The sequence below is a fragment of the Danio rerio genome, chromosome 14, assembly GCF_052040795.2.
Source record: "Danio rerio strain M-AB ecotype USA chromosome 14, GRCz13ab, whole genome shotgun sequence".
In the NCBI taxonomy this organism is placed as follows: Eukaryota; Metazoa; Chordata; class Actinopteri; order Cypriniformes; family Danionidae; genus Danio; species Danio rerio.
In genome coordinates this window covers 50160323-50180000 of record NC_141034.1, presented here as the reverse complement: position 1 = coordinate 50180000, position 19678 = coordinate 50160323, and the positions used below count along the sequence as shown (strand labels likewise).

The 19678-nt window shown below is 35.0% G+C and overlaps 1 protein-coding gene across 4 annotated transcripts in view; it reads left to right on the top strand.

The window, feature by feature from the left end:
* Positions 1 to 19678, top strand: part of macrod1 (mono-ADP ribosylhydrolase 1) — a 196325-nt gene that overhangs the window by 106563 nt on the left and 70084 nt on the right. For 2 of the 4 annotated variants that reach the window (XM_087280407.1, NM_001004573.2), the window contains 1 exon segment: positions 6392 to 6421. In XM_087280407.1, coding sequence (XP_087136533.1) covers positions 6392 to 6421 — 30 coding nt within the window. 4 annotated transcript variants of the gene reach the window in all.

Here is a 19678-nt window from a genome sequence, read left to right as displayed (position 1 = left end):
TTGTATGTATGAGTGTGTGTATGTGTATGTGCGTGCCTGTATTTGTATGTGTGTTTGTGTTTGCATGAATGTGTGTGCGTATGTGTCTGTATGTGTATTTGTATATGTGTGCATCTATGTATATGTGTGTGTATGTTTGTATCTGTATATGTTTGTATATGTATGTATATGTGTATCTATGTGTTTGTATGCATGTGTGTATGTGTGCAGGTGTTTGTGTATGCGTGTATGTGTATGAGTACCCGTATGTGTGTGTGTATGTGTATCTGTGTATCTGTGTGTGTGCGTGTGTGTATGTGTGTATATAATGTGCAAGTATATGTGTGTGTGTGTGTGTGTGTGAGAGAACATCATCCTCATCATCATCAGCTCTATAGCACTACTGTCCCGCTTCCCCTGGGTAAAACACCACACACAGGGTTTAAGCAGATGGCAAATCTCTCTCCCTGGGGTATCATCAACTTACAGCCTTCGCTCATTCTCGCTCCCACTGTTTTGCTCCCTGTCCTTCCTCCTGCATATCTGATCCCTCTTTCCCTCCCGCTCCCAGTCCCCCCCTCTGACAGACAGGAGAGAAAGGATCCTCCGCTTGCAAATTACATCTCCGTCTCTCCTGTCTCTCTCTCCTCTCGTCTCGTCTGTCTCCATCTCCTCCTTCACCCTCCCTGTGTAATTAACTAGGTTTCAGTAACAAACCTTTGGGCTTTGAGGTTGCTATGACTACCACTCTCTCTCTCTTTCTCTCTCTCTCTCTCTCTTTTTTCATACTGTTAGTGTTTTCTGTTTGTCAGTCTATCTCAGTTGCTAAATTGTGCATGTGTGTGTGTTTTATGTGTGTCTGTTCGTTAGAAAAAAGTGTTTGTCTGGGCTTACATTAACTCCATCTGGTAAATTATTTGTTGGCTCATGAGCGCGTCACTTATCTTGCGCTTTAATGTCCATGTGCAGAGGTGTAATGAATTTTAAATGGGTAAAAATAATCAGCCATCTTACTGCTCATTTGTGTTTTCGCTTCAGCGTCTGATCGTGAAACTGTTGTTTTTTTTATTGGTGTTTTTGTTGTGCGATGGTCCTCTTGCTTTAATTAAATACACAGCTCTTATTGATGAGAATAGAAGGAAATGGTATAATAATATGTCATTATTTACTCGTCCTTTACTTGTTTCAATGAAAGTGTACTCGCTATTTATTCACCCTCAAGTGGTTATGAACCCAATATAGGCTCATTCTGAAAACATAACCCTATATACCTTTCTGGAAATCACAAATTATGTAACCAGTGGAATGTATGGCTGCATTTCGTCTTTAAAACGAACGATACGGGGTGTTATGACACCGTTCCTTTTTTCGCTGACCGATTACCTACGTGTGGACGGCTTTCCCGCTGTTATCAGTTTGTCCAGTTAGCTCTCCATGTACATCAGCAGACTTGAGACGCAGAGAGGAGCCGACCACAATGACAAGGTTCGAGTCCGGCAAAGAACAGTTCCAGAAAGTGGGTCAGATATAAGCAGAATCTAAAAAAAAATAAATAAACACAAAGAACATGGTGAGAATGTGGTAAAATCTGACAATGTGGTAAAAATGAGGCTTTTCTTTTTCTGGATTGCTTATTAAGATTGTCGGTTGGGTTTAGTGAAGTGGGTGGGCGGGTCAATCAGTGATTTTGAAAACACTATTGGTTGGGTTTATGGAAGGAGCAGGGTGGATCAGTCATTCAGTTGGTCAGTCATTCAGTTGACAGCGGCCTCTAGTGGATTTAAGTAAGAACAGCAGTCATGAATGGAAAAAACTTACACAGCGGCCTCTGGTGGATTTAAGTAAGAACAGCAGTCATGAATGGAACTTGCGAGCGAGAAATTTGAGATCTGAAAATGCGTACACAGCGGCCTCTGGTGGATTCGCGAAAATAAAAACGTATCTCCGGGACGTATTTGGTGCTCTCAAGAAATGTATGTAGAGGTACATTTTCAGAATGAGCATAGGTTGCATAAACCTTTAGGAGTTGAGCACAAAAGAAGATTTTTTGAAGAATGCTGAAAACCTGCAACCGTTGAGTTACATAATTGTTCTTTCAGTGTTTTCAGTTTATTTACGGTTGTGAATTGCATTATGGGATGTTGATCTCTGCTCTGTCGACTTTTGATGTTGAAAATGCAACTCCAGAGATTAATAAAGTGACTTATTGACATTTTAGTAGTTTGAAATAATGTATAAGAAACAATATATTTAGAGAAATGAGTTTGTAAAATAACAGAAAATGTACTTGCAGTTGATTACAAGGATTTTGTACTGTAATATACAACTCAGACAATATACCACTTCAAACTTTTAAAATGTTCATGAACGTCACTTTTTCAAACTTTTTTAAGATTGAGGGCCCTATCATACACCCAGCGCAATAAGGCGCAAAACATGTATGGTGGATTTGTTGCAATTCTCTGACCAGAGAAACAGTAATTTTTATGTTTTGCACCACAATGATTAAATGGCAAATCAATTTGCACCACTTTGTGGACTTATGGGTGTGCTGGTCTAAAAAGGAGGTGTGTTAAGGCACATTGTTGGTGCGTTACTATTTTGATGAACTGAAATAGACCGCACCATTGATCAACTAAAAGCTGCTCTAAAGTCCAGCACAGAGCGCGTTAGTTGTGCGCCTCGCTTAAACATTGCTTAATACACACAGGATGTACACTAATGTCCGATGTCGGGGTGCTTTTTCAGTTTACTCATGACAATTTGCTTTTGTATAATGTTATGATTATTAGTATTAATAGTTATTATATGTATAATATAATATTATCGGTACAAGCTTAAATTTGTCCACTTGTCGGGTTTGGAGACATATGCGTCACTATATGGGGGCATAGGAATAAACGTGTGTTTGAGTACAACTCTTTGTTATTATAAACACTTTGTTATTATAGTTGGTTTATTCCTTTGCTGGATATTAAAACTGAATTTAGAAATAGTTTTGAAACAAATCCTTGTGCTTAGCAAACTAAATTAAATATGTAGGCTAATAGATGTGGAGTGTGTGGAGTGAGTTTCCACCGTTTCTTTACTCTACGATAGTAAAGGAGTAAAGTAAAGAGTAAAAGTAAAAAGTAAAGCAGCCAAATGGAGGAGGCTCATTGTTTACTCTTGTTCTGCAGATGCTCTGTTCAACTGTTTTCTCACTAGTAAAGCAATTTTTCCACTTTACAAAGTCGCCATGTAAATGGTAGCAAATGCACCATTTTGAATGTGAGATTAGCTCAAAAGACACACATAACTCATTAAGAGAATAAGCACAACCCTGTTAGACCATGCACCAGGGTGCAAGGCATATTTTTCTGTTCTTAAAATAGCAAAAGTGGATTTAGACAAGCTCTTAATGCTTTTGCACCATGCACTGTAGACTTTGCACCTAGATTGTTAAAAAAAATGGAGCCCTAAAAGTTGTTGGCCGAATGATTGAGCACCCATAATGCAATTCAAAAGCATAAATAAACAAATATTTAAAAAAAATATAAATAAAAGCATGAATAACAAAATACTGCTAATTTACAGATACATTTTTACAGTGCGGTTTTCTATTACTTCTTTTGTGTTCAACAGAAGAGAGAAACTTATTATTTGAGTGGAGTAAATTTTTTGTGAACTACTCCTTTAAGCAGGATATTTTAGATTATTCAGTTTTTTTTTTTAATGAAATGCTCCACTGTATCTACAAATTTAATTTATAAAATTGGATGAAGGCTTTCGCTTCACCTATGACACGGTTCACGACCCTGCTTTTTACTGTATTGATGCAAATGTCAATTAGCACATTGGATGACCAGGCTCATGACTGTAATTTGATTAGGTTATTAAGCAAGCAGAAAATTGTGTGCGGCACAAGGCAGTGAATGTAGTTTGAATACTAACTGCATGAAAACTGGCACATTTAAAGTGGTCACATTATGTGCTCTTATGTTATACAATGTTTTTATATTTTGGTACTGAAAGTTACTGCATGTTTATTTTTTTCTCCATTGAGCTCATAAAAAAGTGGCAAGGTCACAATACACTCTCAAAAAATGGTACAATGTTGTGCCAATGAAGGTACAATCCATTGTCCCTGTTGCAGTACCTTTTTATGGAACAGAATTGTACCTTAAGACAAAGAAACAAATTTGTACCATTGCAGTTTGTATCTTTAATGACATGATTTGTACCAGGGGAAACCAAAACAGTGTCAAATGTGTCCATTCAGGAACTATTTAAAGGCGTTTTGCTTTATCCAATATGTGTCCATTTATTTTCAGTAAATATAAAACATCAAGTACATTTATAAACAATGTTTAAATAAAGAAGTTTCTTTTTGTGTAAATGCACCTTTTCCATTTACAATAAAGAATAAAGAACACTTTTCACAAAATGTTACAGAAATACATTCTCCCATCTTCATCACAACACTTCACTTATACTACTTATACAACACTTCATTAATCACTTAAAAGTTCATTTAATTTACTTAATTTCAAAGTAGGAATAGAATTATGCAAACATATTGTAGCGAGATATGCACAATGTTTGATTAGTTTTACAATATTAAAATGTATTAGTATGGATTTTTGCCAGCTCACGTGTGTACTAAAAAAAGCAAACTCCCAAAATCTGCGTATTGTATATCAATAATGAAACTGTATTTATGAGAAAATGCTTACCAAATGTTTACTAAAATGCCTTAAATGTTTAGTTTGCAATACCTTTAGTTTTGTTTTAGCAGTTTTTGTTTTATAAAACTTTTTATAGAATCTCCTAAAGTCAAGTGAAAATCTGGGGTTTCCGCCTGGATTTGGCTACCCAAATAAAAAAAAAAGCTTCCCAAATCCACATGCAGAGGTGTAAATGCAAAAGCTTGGTATCATTTTAAAGAAAACCCTTTGAATTTTCATAAAACACTGGTGGAAGTGAATAAAATAATTGTATATGTTGTCTGTGTTATAAAAAATCCTTCCGAAAAAGAGAGGCGCTTTCTTTTTTTGTAAACTTAAACTTGAAAGTGTACCTTTTAGGTACTGTGTTTGCTGTAATTAACTTTGGTGGCTCCTGCAAATGTCAGTAATCATAGGAAAAAAGCAAAATTTTCTCTGTCATAATCTATGCAAAAGTTATTCTATTCCAACTGATGAGAAAACGGAACCACTTATGGGGTTATCGGGATACGGACGTTTAAAATTGAAAGAATGCGGAAATAAATGACATTAAGGACCCCGTACCCAGTCCCAGAGTTTAGGAGGTTAATAATTAATGTTTATGAGTTTCTTTAAGCATATGCTTTTAAACCATGATTCTTATTTTAATATGGGATTTATTCATGAAATCACTTCCAGTAATATTTAGTTTCATAGATATTGTAATAAAGGAGTTGTCCAACACTTATGTACCTTTTTATGGAAACAATTGTGTACCTTCATTTCAACTGTACCATAAAAGGTCTGACAGTATCAGAAGAGGTCTTTTCTCTTCAATGTAAAGTATAACTTTTACAAAGGTACAAAACTGTTTCTTAAGGAACATTATTTGTACCACTGTAAACTTTTTTCTAAGAGTGTAAGATAAATGCGTTAAAATAAATAAATAAATAAAAAAATACAATAAAATAACATAAATTAATAAAAATAAAGTAAATAATAAAATAAAATTAAATAAAACAAATTAAAATAAAATAAAAATACAATAAAATTAAATGCAATAAATGACAAATAAATAAATAAATAAATAAATAAGTAAAAAAAATAATAAATAAATAATAAAAAATACAATAAAATAGCATAATATAAATATAAATATAAATATAAATATATAAATAGAAAATAAAAACCTCCATATAAAAATGTGACACTGTTTAGAGTCAGTAAATGAGGCTGAAAATTCATCTTTTACTAACAGGAATAAGTTTCATTTTTAAATAATTCAATTTACAGAACAGCTATTAAAAATTGTAATAATATTTCTCATCATTATTGGTCAAATAAATATTCAAAACTATTTAAAAAAAATTTTTTTTATTCCAAACATTTGTATAATGATACAATATATCATTATATATATATATATATATATATATATATATATATATATATATATATATATATATATATATATATATATATATATATATATATATATATATATATATATATATATATATATTTATTTATTTATTTATTTATTTATTTATAGCTATTAATATAGAGCTGTTTAATTAGTTAAAGCTCTTTAATTCTTTACATTCTGATTGAGTTAGTATTGTCAATTACCAGTAAGGCATTGCTTCCTATAAGTCACTGTTTTTCTTGCAGTAATGTCTCTTGACATCTTCCCTGAAGAGTCTTCTGTTTTCTTTTTGTCGTTTCAGCTAACAAGACACTTCTAGGTGGAGGAGGAGGTGAGTCAATTCTTTTTTTCCCTCTTTTTTTTCCCTCCTAGGCTGAATGAGACGAATGTAGAGGCAGCTCAAGAGGGAAAAGACATTAGAGGAGAGAAGCAATGGAGAGGTGAGAGGAATTAGAAGGTGAAAGAGAGCAAGTGAGAATCAGCAGGTGGAAACAAAGGTGAGAGAGTGAGAACGTATGTGTGCGATGGGAGCTGTTGTCAGCCTCAGGCTTTGCACTTTTTTCTGAATTCGAACAGACGATCTCTGAGAGCTCCGTGAGTGAGAACAGAGGCGCTATTTGAGGAGCAAAAGAGCGATTAGAGACCCAGCGAGATGAAGTGAGCGCTAAACTCTTAAACAACGTCTGATAGAGCTGCCCTTCTCACACACACAGACACACACACACTTTGGTATTGGTGGTTTGTAAGGGCTCTCCATAGGGGTTTGTGATAATGGTAGAAATACAGCAGGGAAAATAAGTATTGAACACTTCATGTTTTTTTCCTGGGAGTAATATTTCTAAAGGAGCTTGAATTGTTTGTGATTTTGGTAAAAACCCAAACAATGCAAACATAGAAATAAAGCAAAATGTGTTAACACAATGTTGCATAAACGTATGTGTGATAACAATGAAATGACACAAGGAGAAAGTGCTGAACTGCTGAAACGTATTTAATACTTTATATCGACGGCTTGTTTGGTGATGACAGCTTAAAAACCCCTCTCATGTGGAGAATGAAGCCACATGAATTGCTCAGGTGTGAGTTTTTCAACAGCGTGTATAAATCTTGATGGTTCCATGGGTCTCGTTTATGAAATCTGATCTTTAATTTGTATTTTTTAATTGGATTCATATCAGGTGATTGGCTGGGCCATTCTACAGCTTGGTTTTCTTTCTCTGAAAGCATTTGAGAGTGTTCTTGGCTGTGTTTTGACCATTGTCTTGCTGAAGTGTCCACCCTAGTTTCATCTTCATCCTTCTGCTCATGTAGATGTTTGACTGAAGCAGATAATATTATTTGACAAATGATAAAGTGCAGAGGGTTGCCAAAGAACTACTGAGAGGTTTCAGCTGCTGTCTGGGCTTTCACTGCCTTTCTACACCTCCCTTCATGTGTTCAATACTTTTTTCCTGCATCATTTCATGTTATACACGTAACTTAATTTGTAAACTAATTAGTGTAGTTATCTTTACATACAGTATGTGATTTTTTTTGGTTGTTACCAACATCTGGTGAAAATTTCAAGTGAATGGCTCACTATAAACACTTCAAACTATAAAACAAAAACTTTTTGTATTGTCCTATGCCTAAACCCAACACTCAAAGGAAACCAGTGGCAATTTTGAATGTTAAAAAAACACCATTAAACGTGTTTTTAAAGCATTTTGAATTACAAGGACATAAGGTATGTCCTCATAAACCACCTCAATGTTAGGGTTCGGTTTAACCCAAGTACCAGGCCATACCCATGCCATCATAGAAATTTCAGGGCATGTAAACCATAGATATATACACTAGATATCGCATAGGGACCCTGAGCATGCGTCAATAGCGCCGCCACATTGGTAAAGTGCTCCCAGGACAAATGTAATTCAACCGCACTAGTCAAGACAGTGTTATTACGTGAAGATGCGGGACTTTAAGCGCTGTCTACATGTGTAGTAATGAGCAAACAAAGAAAACAAAGCACAAAGGCAGAACATTTCATAGGTAATATTAAGGTTTTTTTCTGTTTTTGTATGTTATGAACTTTTGTGCTAATCAGGTAACGTTATTGATGATAACAGTTTCTTACTGCATTCACCATACGGCAAAGCAGCACCAACTCGCACTAAACACTCAGCTTATGCTAGTTTTGTTGAATAAAATCAGCAAACAATGCAAAAGAAATATGACAACGAGATGCTGCTGTGCCAGAAACTTGTATTTTTGTCGGCTAAGGTTAGTGAAAGAGTCGTTCAGGGGATTCATTCACAAGCGAATCGCTCTCTCCGTCAGTATGAGAAGTGAAAGCAGGAGAGGAGCTGTGTTTCAGGACATGATAAGATCAAATTTAACAGGGAGGGTGAATAGTACATTTCTGTCCACACAAACACAAGCTTTTTGTAAGGAATGCTCGTGCGGTCCATTAATGTAGAAAAGTGATGTAAAATTATAATTTTCGTAATTAGAAAAAAAAAATTACATACTAACATCCAGGAAAACTCCCGATCATAGATATATGTGTATATGTGTATATCTCTGGCTTTGGATGGCCACAGTCCTCCACTGTACCTTGGTCCAGCAATCATTTCAAAGGAGCGCTACCCTGTAGCAAGATGGCGGCGCTATTGACGCATTCCGTCCAATAGACAACAATAGGCCAGGCGACATCTAGTGTATATATCTATGCATGTAAACCACCAAAACCAGCACACACACAGACATGTTGTTATTTGTCGTTTATAAGGACTAGGGATGCAACAATACAGTTAGCCCACGGTTCAATACATAGCTCGGTTTTTTAACACTGTTTTCGGTTCGGTTCTCATGGCTTAACACCTGTTTTTTTGTATTCTATAGGCAATAGGAAGAGTAAGAGGTTAAGAAAAAAAAAATAAAAACGATTTAAAAAAAAAAAGGAAAAGTACTCTATTTAACTACCTCATGTTAAGGTTAGATTTTACAATAACCACAATACCCAGGTCATCATGCAAATTTCTGTCCTTGTAAACCACCAAAACCAGCACACACGCATACACACACAAACATCCACAAAAGAAAAACAATTCATCAGCAGATTCTGAATAAGACGAGAGAATTAAAGAGAGCGATTGTGCGTTTTCGAAAGCGTTTGCTCACTGTGATGTATTAAAAAACACTTTGATCTGACAACAGGGTAGATCTTCTCAGAAATACAGTTCAGTCTTCTGATTCCTACTATATATACCTTCACATAATTATCCAATAACAAGCTCTTTGGCAATTCAGTTACACTTATTGCCTTGACTATTATTATTGAAGGGGGTGTAAAAATGTAAAAAGAGTAATCATTTAGTGACCCAGCTGTTGTTCAAATGTTGTGTATTCCTCTTTTTTCATTATACCGCACAATGAGTAAATGTTAAAAAAAAAGGATCTGTTTGTGCTTGTCCATATATTGGCAGTAAACAGTGGCCAAAATTAAAGAATAGTTTACTAGAAAATGAAAGTTTTCTGTTCACTTATTAAGCATCAGACTTTCCAAAATTACTTTTTATTCATCTTTTTGCTTCAATTTTATATTAAGATGATTTTTAGCTGAAACTCTGGTTCTGTGAGGTTCATATAGCGCAATTGATTCCCTTTATTTTTTTTTTAAGTCAAACTAAACTAATAATCATAATACTGACGATACAGCGAGGTATTTATAAAATAAATGATTCAAGAAACTGAACATTGAAACTGAAAGCTTCAGGAAATGTTGGTGTTTTGAACTGGCTCTTTTGGTTGAATTAGATGAACTGATTGAAAAACGGTCTTCAGTTTATTTGACCACAAATGCACATTGGAATATACTTTTGGAAATGAATGACAGTAAAGTAGTTTATTCACATTATTTGTTTGTGAATTTTGTCAATTTAATAATTACACATACATTGCATGATTACTGTATATAAACAAACGGGTAAACAAGTTATTTGAACCAGAAACAAACTGTCTAAAGGAAGCAGGTAATGCGGTTCGTCAGATTCGTGGTAATGAATCTGATTCTCCATTTGTTTTATTACAAGTTTTTTTTTTTGACATACATACAACACCAACCCAGACAATAAATGACTTAAAACTATTAAAAATGTTACAACAGTCACTTTCCTAAACTTTTCCAGATTAACAGTTGACGGAAGAAAGATCAGTTTCGTAATGCAATTCCAGAGCATAAATAAACAGGGAACAATAAAACAAAATAAAAACATGAATCACTAAATAGTACAGAAAACTGATAATTTACGAATATTACGGATATTTTACTAGGGCTGGGTGATTTTGCAAAAAAAATAAAAAAATTACGATATCATATTTTATGTCATTCGATATTGATAAATATTGAATATTTTTCAACAATACATTTAAGTAAAAACTGCAAATTTACAAATATTTGTACAGTGAGGTTGAAACCAAAAATATGTTCCAAGTGTTGCTTAATGGAGAGAAGAGTTTTTCAGCATATCTTTAAACATAATACTTGTAATATCTGATTTCTTTTGATGTCTGCATATTACTTTTGTCTTATTTTGTGATTTGAGATATTAATTTTCAGCATAAAATGCTATTTAAGGACTTTAATAGATTCAAATTTCAACTAGGCAAGCTATTAAATAACAGTGGCTTGTTTTGTAGCAAATCGAGAAAATAATTCTTAAGGGGGGCTAATAATATTGACTGCATTCATTCATTTTCCTTCGGCTTAATCCCTTTATTCATCATGTTTTACACAGCGGATGCCCTTCCAGCTGCAACCCAGTACTGGGAAACATCCATACACACTCATCCACACGCATACACTACAGCCAATTAAGTTTATTCAGTTCACCTGTACTGCATGACTTCGGACGCACGCCAACACGGGGAGAACATGCAAACTCCATACAGAAACGCCAACTGACCCAGCCGAGACTCAAACCAGCGACCTTCTTGCTGTGAGGTGAAAGGGGGGCTCAGTTGTTAGCATACAGCCTGCCACAGCCACATAACTCTGCAGCGCAATACCGTTTACTCACTGAAGCTAAGCAGGGCTGAGCCTGGTCAGTACCTGAATGGGTGACCACATGGGAAAACTATAGGTTGCTGTTGGAAGTGGGGTTAGTGAGGCCAGCAGGGGGTGCTCAACCTGTGGTCTGAGTGAGTCCTATAATGCCCTAGTATAGTGAAGAGTACACCAAATTGTCAGTAAGTGCCGTCTTTCGGATGAAACGTTAAACTGAGGTCCTGACTCTCTGTGGTCATTAAAAAACCCATGGCACTTCTTGTAAAGAGTAGGGGTGTAACTCCTGGCCAGATTCCCTCCATCGGCCCTTACAATCATGGCCTCACAATCATACCCATCCACCGAATTGGCTCCATCACTGTCTCTCCACCCCCCCATAGCTGGCGTGTGGTGAGCGCACTGGCACCGTTGTCCTGTGGCTGCTGTCGCATCATCCAAGTGGATGCTGCACACTGGTGGTGGTATGGAGAGACGCCCCTCAAAATTGTGAAGCGCTTTGGGTATATCGACATACACGATAAATGCGCTATATAAATCCACATTACTTACACATAAAACTTTAATTAACAGTCATTCACTTTTAATAAAATTAAACACATGTAATATTATATTGATTATATTATAAACATAACCATCTTGTTTAGATTGCAGTACACTCTTCTATGCTTCTGACTTTATATTTAAATGTTTCTTGTGTTGACTTTGAGCTATACATTGTTATGTTCATTGCAACAGCAAGTTATGACATTGATTAGTAAATAAAGACTGAATTAAAGATTTTTGGATGAAAAATAACCCTTTAAATGGAGTCAAAACACCAAAACCTCACTATTAGGCTTTTGTATTGCAATACTGACAGTGGTAAACATCCAGCATATGCGATGGGCTGTAGTTTATAAGTAGTTTTCTCCTGAGGACCAGTGACTATGTCTGCAATTATCTCAGTTGCACTTTTACTCATTAGTTACAGGCCTGTAATGTTTCTGCTCTCGGGAGACTCTGAATAACGAGACTGTTACATGTAAAAACTGTTTTTCCAATAGGCTGTGCGCAGTGTGAAGCCACCTCTAACCTGAAATAGCAGCAGTAGAAATCTCATATCTGCACACCGTTTCCACCAGATGAGCTGCTAAATCGTCTTGACAGTGCAGCCAGAAATGAAAATTCTCTCATCATTTACTCACCTTCATATCACTCCAAACTTGTTTTCATTGCTTTCCTCGGTAGAGCACAAAAAAGATATTTTGAAGAGAAAAAAATCCATCCAATGAAAATCTGTGTTGTTTGGATTCGAGTGTTTTTCAGTTTCTCTTCTTTTGCACTTCACTGAAAGTCAGTCATACATTGAGCAAATGATAACAGGGGTTTCATTTAAATACTGTATTTAAAATTAAACCAATGTTGGTATAAATTGAAATACTAAAATGAATCAATAAATTCAATCTTTATTTATGATAAATGTTTAAATTGAGTTTTATTTTTACCTTGTCCATTTATTTATTTATTTTAGTTTCATTTTTCGTTTATTTATTTTAGTTTTATTTTTCATTTATTTATTTTAGATTGATTTATTTTAGTTTTATTTATTTATTGTAGTTTTATTTTTATTTATCTACATTTTATTTATTTATTTTAGTTTTAATTATTTATTTTAGTTGTATTTAATCACTTATGCTATTTTTATTTTATTTTACATTTATTTATTTTAGTTTTGTTTATTTTATTGTTTTATTTATTTATTTTATTTTTATTTATTATATTTATTTATTTATTTTAGTTCTATTTATTTATATGTATTTAGTTGTATTTATTTTTTGTTTTTTATTTTAGTTTTATTTATTTATTTACTTATTTTAGTTTATTTATTTTTTATTTATTTTTATTTAAAATATTTTTTATTTTATTTTAATTTATTTTTGTTTTATTTTAATTTAATTAATTAATTTATTTTAGTTTTATTTCTTTATTTAATTTAGTACGTTTATTTATTTATTCATTCATTCATTTATTTATTTTAGTTTTATTTATTTTTGTTTATTTAATTATTCATTTATTTATGTATGATCTTTATGGCATTTTGCATATGCCATAGAAATATCTGTATAGTTAATATATGTTTATGTTTTTAATTTTTTTCTTTATTAGTCTTTGTTATCTTCAGTACATCAGTACTAATATATTCAAGATAAGATAATTTATTTCATATTTTATTTTTATTTTTTATTTAAGTTAGTTCTATAAACAATAATAAGTAAAATAGTTAGTATATTAATAAGTATATTAAATGGGTATATTAATAAGTTAAAATGTTAATTGTTATTATAGTTTTTTAAGTAAATTGAACACTTTATTGTATTATATTATATTAATTATTATATATATATATATTATATATATATATTATATTATATTATATTAAATTATACTGTTAAACTGTGGCACGGTGGCTCGCCTAACAGCAAGAAGGTCACTGGTTCGAGTCCCGGCTGGGTCAGTTGGCATTTCTGTGTGGAGTTTGCATGTTTTCCCTGTGTTGGTGTGGGCTTCCTAGTTTTATTTTTCAGGTCTCTCAAATAACCAATTTTTTTTTTTTTGAATTTGCTAATGTAGATAACACATGCTAATGCGTGATAAATAAATGAGCATAAGTTGGAATGTTGTTTAAATGATTTCTTTAATTTGTTCATTTATATGCCAGTGAGACAATGTACAGTCATTTACACAAAGGAAACTTTCTGAACAAATTATGAACTGTTTAAATGCAATACCGTGGCAATTTTTCACACAACAAACAGACCAGTCATGTGTGACTCTACAAATGAGCATGGTTTTAAAAAGAGCTGTGATAACAATTGTACTTTTTTGTTTTTGTTTTGAAACCTTAACATTGGGGAGAACATACAAACTCCACACAGAAATGCCAAATGACCCAGCTGGGATTTGAATCAGTGACTTTCTTGCTGTGTGGCAATTATGCTACCCTCTGAGCCACTGTGTCGCCCCGAAACCCTAACAGGAAATGTTTTATGTTTGATCTAAAATGCATTCCAGATCGCAAACAAACAAACAAAAAAACAAGTAAAAGTTGTCTATAACATTTTAAAATAATATAAAAATTTACATTTCATTATACAAGGATGTGTTAAATTAAATGAAAAAGACCAGAAATGGAGCGTTTGACTTTCTTCTGTTAAACACAAAAGAAGATATTTTGAATAATGTAGCTGTTTCCAACATTCTTCAACAAAGTAGAAAAATAAATCTATGTCTTTAAATGCTTTCTACTTTGTTTCTACTGACTTTTTGTATTTATTAATTTTGTGTTCCAGCAAAAATATTTAATTATTGATAATAATTTTTTTTTCTTATGCAAATGAGGTTTATTGCTATGATTGCTATGAAAGTCATTCACACTCATACATTACGGACAACTGAGCTTACCCAATTCATCTATATCTAGTCTTTGGACTTGTGGGGAAAAGCGGAGCATCCGGGGGAAACCCACGTGAACACGGGGAGAACATGCAAACTCCACAGAGAAACGGCAACTGACCCAGCCGAGGCTTGAACCAGCGACCTTCTTTCTATTAGGCCATTGTGCTACTCACTGCGCCACTGTGACACCCTCTAAGCAATTATGATGCTGAAAATCTGCTAAAAAATTCATAATCAATTTTCAATTGCTTTAAAACCGAGAACAGCTATTTAAAATTTTTAATAATATATTTAAAATGACTACTGTGTTTGTTTATTTTGATGCTTCTTTTGAAAACATATTGGAAACACTTTACTAAAAGGTTGTATTAATTAATGTTGGTTCAAATATTTACTTAAAATGACCAAACAATAAACAGGCCACCATTGTTAATGCTGCCATTTCTGTGTGGAGTTGGCATGTTCTTCCCGTGTTGGTGTGGGAGACATGCGCTATAGGTGAATTGAATAAACTAAATTGGCCGTAGTTTATAAGTCTGTATGGATGTTTCCCAGTACTGGGTTGTGGCTGGAAGAGCAACCATTGCGAAAAACATATGCAGGAATAATTGGCGGTTCATTCCGCTGTGGCAACCCCTGATAAATCAAGACTAAGTTGAAGGAAAAAACCTTAGTTAATGAAAACACAGTTGTTATTTGTAAGTTCTCGTTAACTCTCTGTGCATTAATTAATATTAACAAGCGTGAAATTTGATTTTAATAATGCATTAGTAAATGTTTAACTACGTGCTTTACAAGTATTGTTGATCATTAGTTCATGCTAGTAAATACATTAATGAAGATAATTTTTTAAAACCTTATTATTAATTGTGACCAAAAAAAAAATGTTATACATAAACGAGAGGTGTGCATATTTTAAAGGTGCATTGCAAGACCTATACAGAGCGAGCATAATTTACGACAGCAGAGTGCTATGCAAATGAAGCTAAATGTCCAGTAGTTGAGTCAGTATTTGCGAGTATGCAGATGTGTGTGTCGATCGCGAGCGTGCCCGTGTTAAGTGCCTGCCCGTCCACTAATCAATACCGGTGATAAATCTGCACTTGAGAGTCCTACTCATCAAAACCACGTCTCACAAACACACAAACGCAAATTTCAATGTACAGTTGAAGTCAGAATTATTAGACCCCCTGAATTATTAGCCCCCTGTATATATATATATATTTTTTGCCAATTTCTGTGTAACTGAAATATTTTCTTTAACACATTTCTAAACATAATAGTTTTAATAACTCATCTCTAAGAAATGATTTATTTTCTCTTTGCCATGATGACGGTAAATAATAGTTATTTTTCAAGATACTAGAATTCAGCTTAAAGTGACATTTAAAGGTTTAATTAGGTTAATTAGGTTAATTAACTAGGCAAGTTATTCATAGTATAACAGTGGTTTGTTCTATAGACTAGCAAAAGAATAATAATCCTTAAAGGTGCAATAGGTGATCTGCCAAAATGCTATATTATTTTTGAAACACAGTCTCTGCCCTGTCGCTTAAAACCGCTCCCCTGATATCATGAACACGAACATTAAAAATAACATCAGACAATTAGATCATGTCATTTGGCTTTTGAAAACTTTATGGTACTTTTATAATACCTCAATTCCTAATAAAAACTGTATTATATCGAGCATGTTTTCAGTTAGTTACCTTCTCATAATGTGCAATATTTCATGCAGGCAAGGATTGCTGTTCCCACTCTTTCACGAGTTTTGTCCTAAACGAACTCTGCTTAGTGTTAGACTGTGTGCAGGAATTACACTAATTACTAAGCCAGACTTGCCATTTCAGACCGAATATTAAAAGTATCATGGTAAACAACACAGGGTCACAGGTTGTCATTGTTCAAAAATGAACCAATGTGAATATAAAAGCAACTTCAGCTTACCCTACTGAAAAAAACTGCTTAAATCAGCCTAGGCTGGTTGGCTGGTTTTAGGTGGTCGACCAGGCTGGTTTTAGAGGGGTTTTGGCCATTTCCAGGCTGGTATTAGCTGGTCAGGCTGGGAGATGACCAGCTAAAACCAGCTTGACCACCCTAGCCAGGCTGGGATCCCAGCCAAAACCAGCTATGTCCAGCTTCAACCAGGCTGGTCAAGCTGGTTTTAGCTGGATTTAGCTCGTCATTTTCCAGCCTGACCAGCTAAGACCAGGCTGGAAATGGCTGGAAACCAGCCTGGAAATGGCCAAAACCCAACTAAAACCAGCCTGGTCGACCAGCTAAAACCAGCCAACCAGCTTAGGCTGGTCTAAGCTGGATTTTTCAGCAGGGTAGTAAAGCAGGTTAGGCGCAATAGCGATATTTACTCAGTTTTTGTTATTAAACTAATTAAAAATACATGATCTATTATGTAAAAAGCCCCTATGAAACTGAAAAGTCACATCAATCTATCGGTGGAAGATTTTGGCTGAACAACACTTGAGTGCAAATAACCCATTCATAACACAACACAATCTACATCAGCTTTGCGTGACTAAAAGAGTTTTAAAACAAACTAGACAGTAAAGTTCGTCGAGACAAACTTTGAGGCTGGCTTGACAAAGCCTGTTGGTAATAGTTTATTTAGTTTAAAACAGTTTGAAAAAGTATAAATAGCATATTAGTAGCATGATTCTAGCATGGATTAGCATGTTATTAGCATGAATTAGCATGTTATTAGTTTGATTCTAGTATGGATTAGCATGTTATTAGCATGAATTAGCATGTTACTAGCATGATTCTAGCATGAATTAGTGTGTTATTAGCATGATTGTAGTAAAATTAGCATGAATTAGCATGTTAGTATTATTCTAGTATAAATTAGCACGTTATTAGCATGAATCTAGTATGAATTAGCATGTTACTAACATGATTCTAGCATGAGTTAGCATGCTATTAGCATGTTTTTTTCAGTATGAATTAGCATGTCATTAGCATGATTAGCATATGAGTAGCATGTTGCTAGCATGATTGGCATGTCATTAGCATGATAGAATTATTAGCATTTTATTGCACAGCTAATTACAGTCTATAGGACAGTTGCTAGGGTGCAGTATGTGGTAGTTAGGGGTGTGGCTAGAAAGTTAAAAGGCCTTCAGTGATTGGCTGCTGGCTAGACTGAGTTAAATGAGCTCAGCCATTAGTCTGTATGACAGTCTGATGCAGAGTTATGAGCTTATAAAGTTTAATCCCATGTTAAGTCAATGAGAGTCTTTTGAATGGAAGTCTATGGGACAGTAGGTTGGCTTTGACAAGCCAGCCTAAATATTACTTGTCTAATGCTGCGTTCACACCAGACATGGAACCCGCATCAAGCGCAAGTGATTTGCATGTTAAGTCAATGCAAATGCGCGAATAGACATCCTGCGGCGCGAATGGCGTGGCGCGAATGACATGAATTCTGCGAATGGCGCAATACGCGTGAATGGCGTGGCGCAAATTAAGAGCTTTGAGCGTTTGATGCGATTAATGCGCGAATCGCTCGAGTTCAAAAATCTGAACTTCAGCGGACATTCGCGCCGTGTTAACCAATCAGAAGCTTGCTCTTGTGGGGGCGTGATTGTGGCGTATCGCTTGTTGTCGGTGTCCTGGGGAAATCCTCCTGCCGACAACGACAAATAGTTCACCAAACTGGTCTTGGCTCAGTCAGAAGCACCGCTGAAAGCCTGCGCAAATAAAGCGGGTTTCAAGAGTTCACACTTAGCTGATGATTTACAAAGCTTATTTGGCATGCTGTCCCGGGAGAGAGCCCCGAGCTCAAGGGCTCCTCGAGCCCGGGGCTTCCTCCCGTTGGCAGAGCAAGAGGGGAGCCCGAGCTCGGTGGATCTCAGAACTCCCCTGCCGCTGTAGCTAAGGGAACACAAGGGATTAGACAAGCTTGATTGTTATGTATGTTGAATGTCTTTGGATGGTGGGAGGAAACCGGAGAACCCGGGGAAAACCCACGCGGACACGGGGAGGACATACAAACTCCTCACAGAAACACCCACCGGTCCTGTGGAACCAGGGCTGGCAGTGTTCTAGCTGTGGGGCTCACAGTGCTAACCACTGGACCGCCGTGCCGCCCAATCACAGGTAAAGGAGGAGAATAGGGGAGGAGGGGGGTTTCTTCCAAACGAAGATAAAGTGAACTGAAAACTGAGGCTATTTATAGTAGCTTAGGGCTCATATGATTGGAAGTTTAGTGATTAGCAAATGCGAGACTGGCCGTGATAAATCATAAGCACGTGATCCTCTCGAAATTAGTTTATGAATAAACTTCACTTAACGCACAAATGAAGCGAGTAAATTCAAATGTTTACACGGCTATTTACGCACGAAAATCGCGATTTATCCGCGCGTTCCGCGTCTGGTGTGAACACATCATAAGAGAAATACTTCATCCATGGTGTCGTCCTTCTTTCAGTGTGCAAAAGTAATTTCAGTATTGATTCAGGATTTTAAAAAGTTGATTCAGCATTTGTTTTTACTGCTGTCACTCTCTTATGTGCACATGAACATGCGTACACGTGCAAATGTGTGAACGGGGTGTGCAGATGTACAAATCTCCAGTTGTTGACACAGTTTGAGCAACTTATCAGAACTATGGGCATTGCCTGTCTGTCAAATTTGAATTAGATGAACATTTTTAGTCTTATGCCTTACTCAGAATATAAAAATACAAATAAATACATTTAGATCATTTACTTTAGTCAATACCAGTGGAATGTGAAGAGACTTTCAACCAGCACAACAAAAAAATGTCCTACTGCACCTTTAATAGGGCTGATAATATTGACTTTAAATGGTTTTTAAAAATTAAAAACTGCTTTTATTCTAGCCGAAATAAAACAAATAAAACTTTCTAAAAGAAAAAAATACAGGAAATACTGTAAATTCTTTTCTCTATTAAACATAATTTGGGAAATCGACAGGAAAACATTCACAGGAGGGCTAATAATTCTGACTTCAACTGATATATTGACCTGCATTTTTTTTTTATATATGCAAAAATCGCTATTGATTTGGGCCTGACCTTCACCTTTAAACCTCACTATCGATTCTTGTTGTTTTTCCTCTTCATTTTCC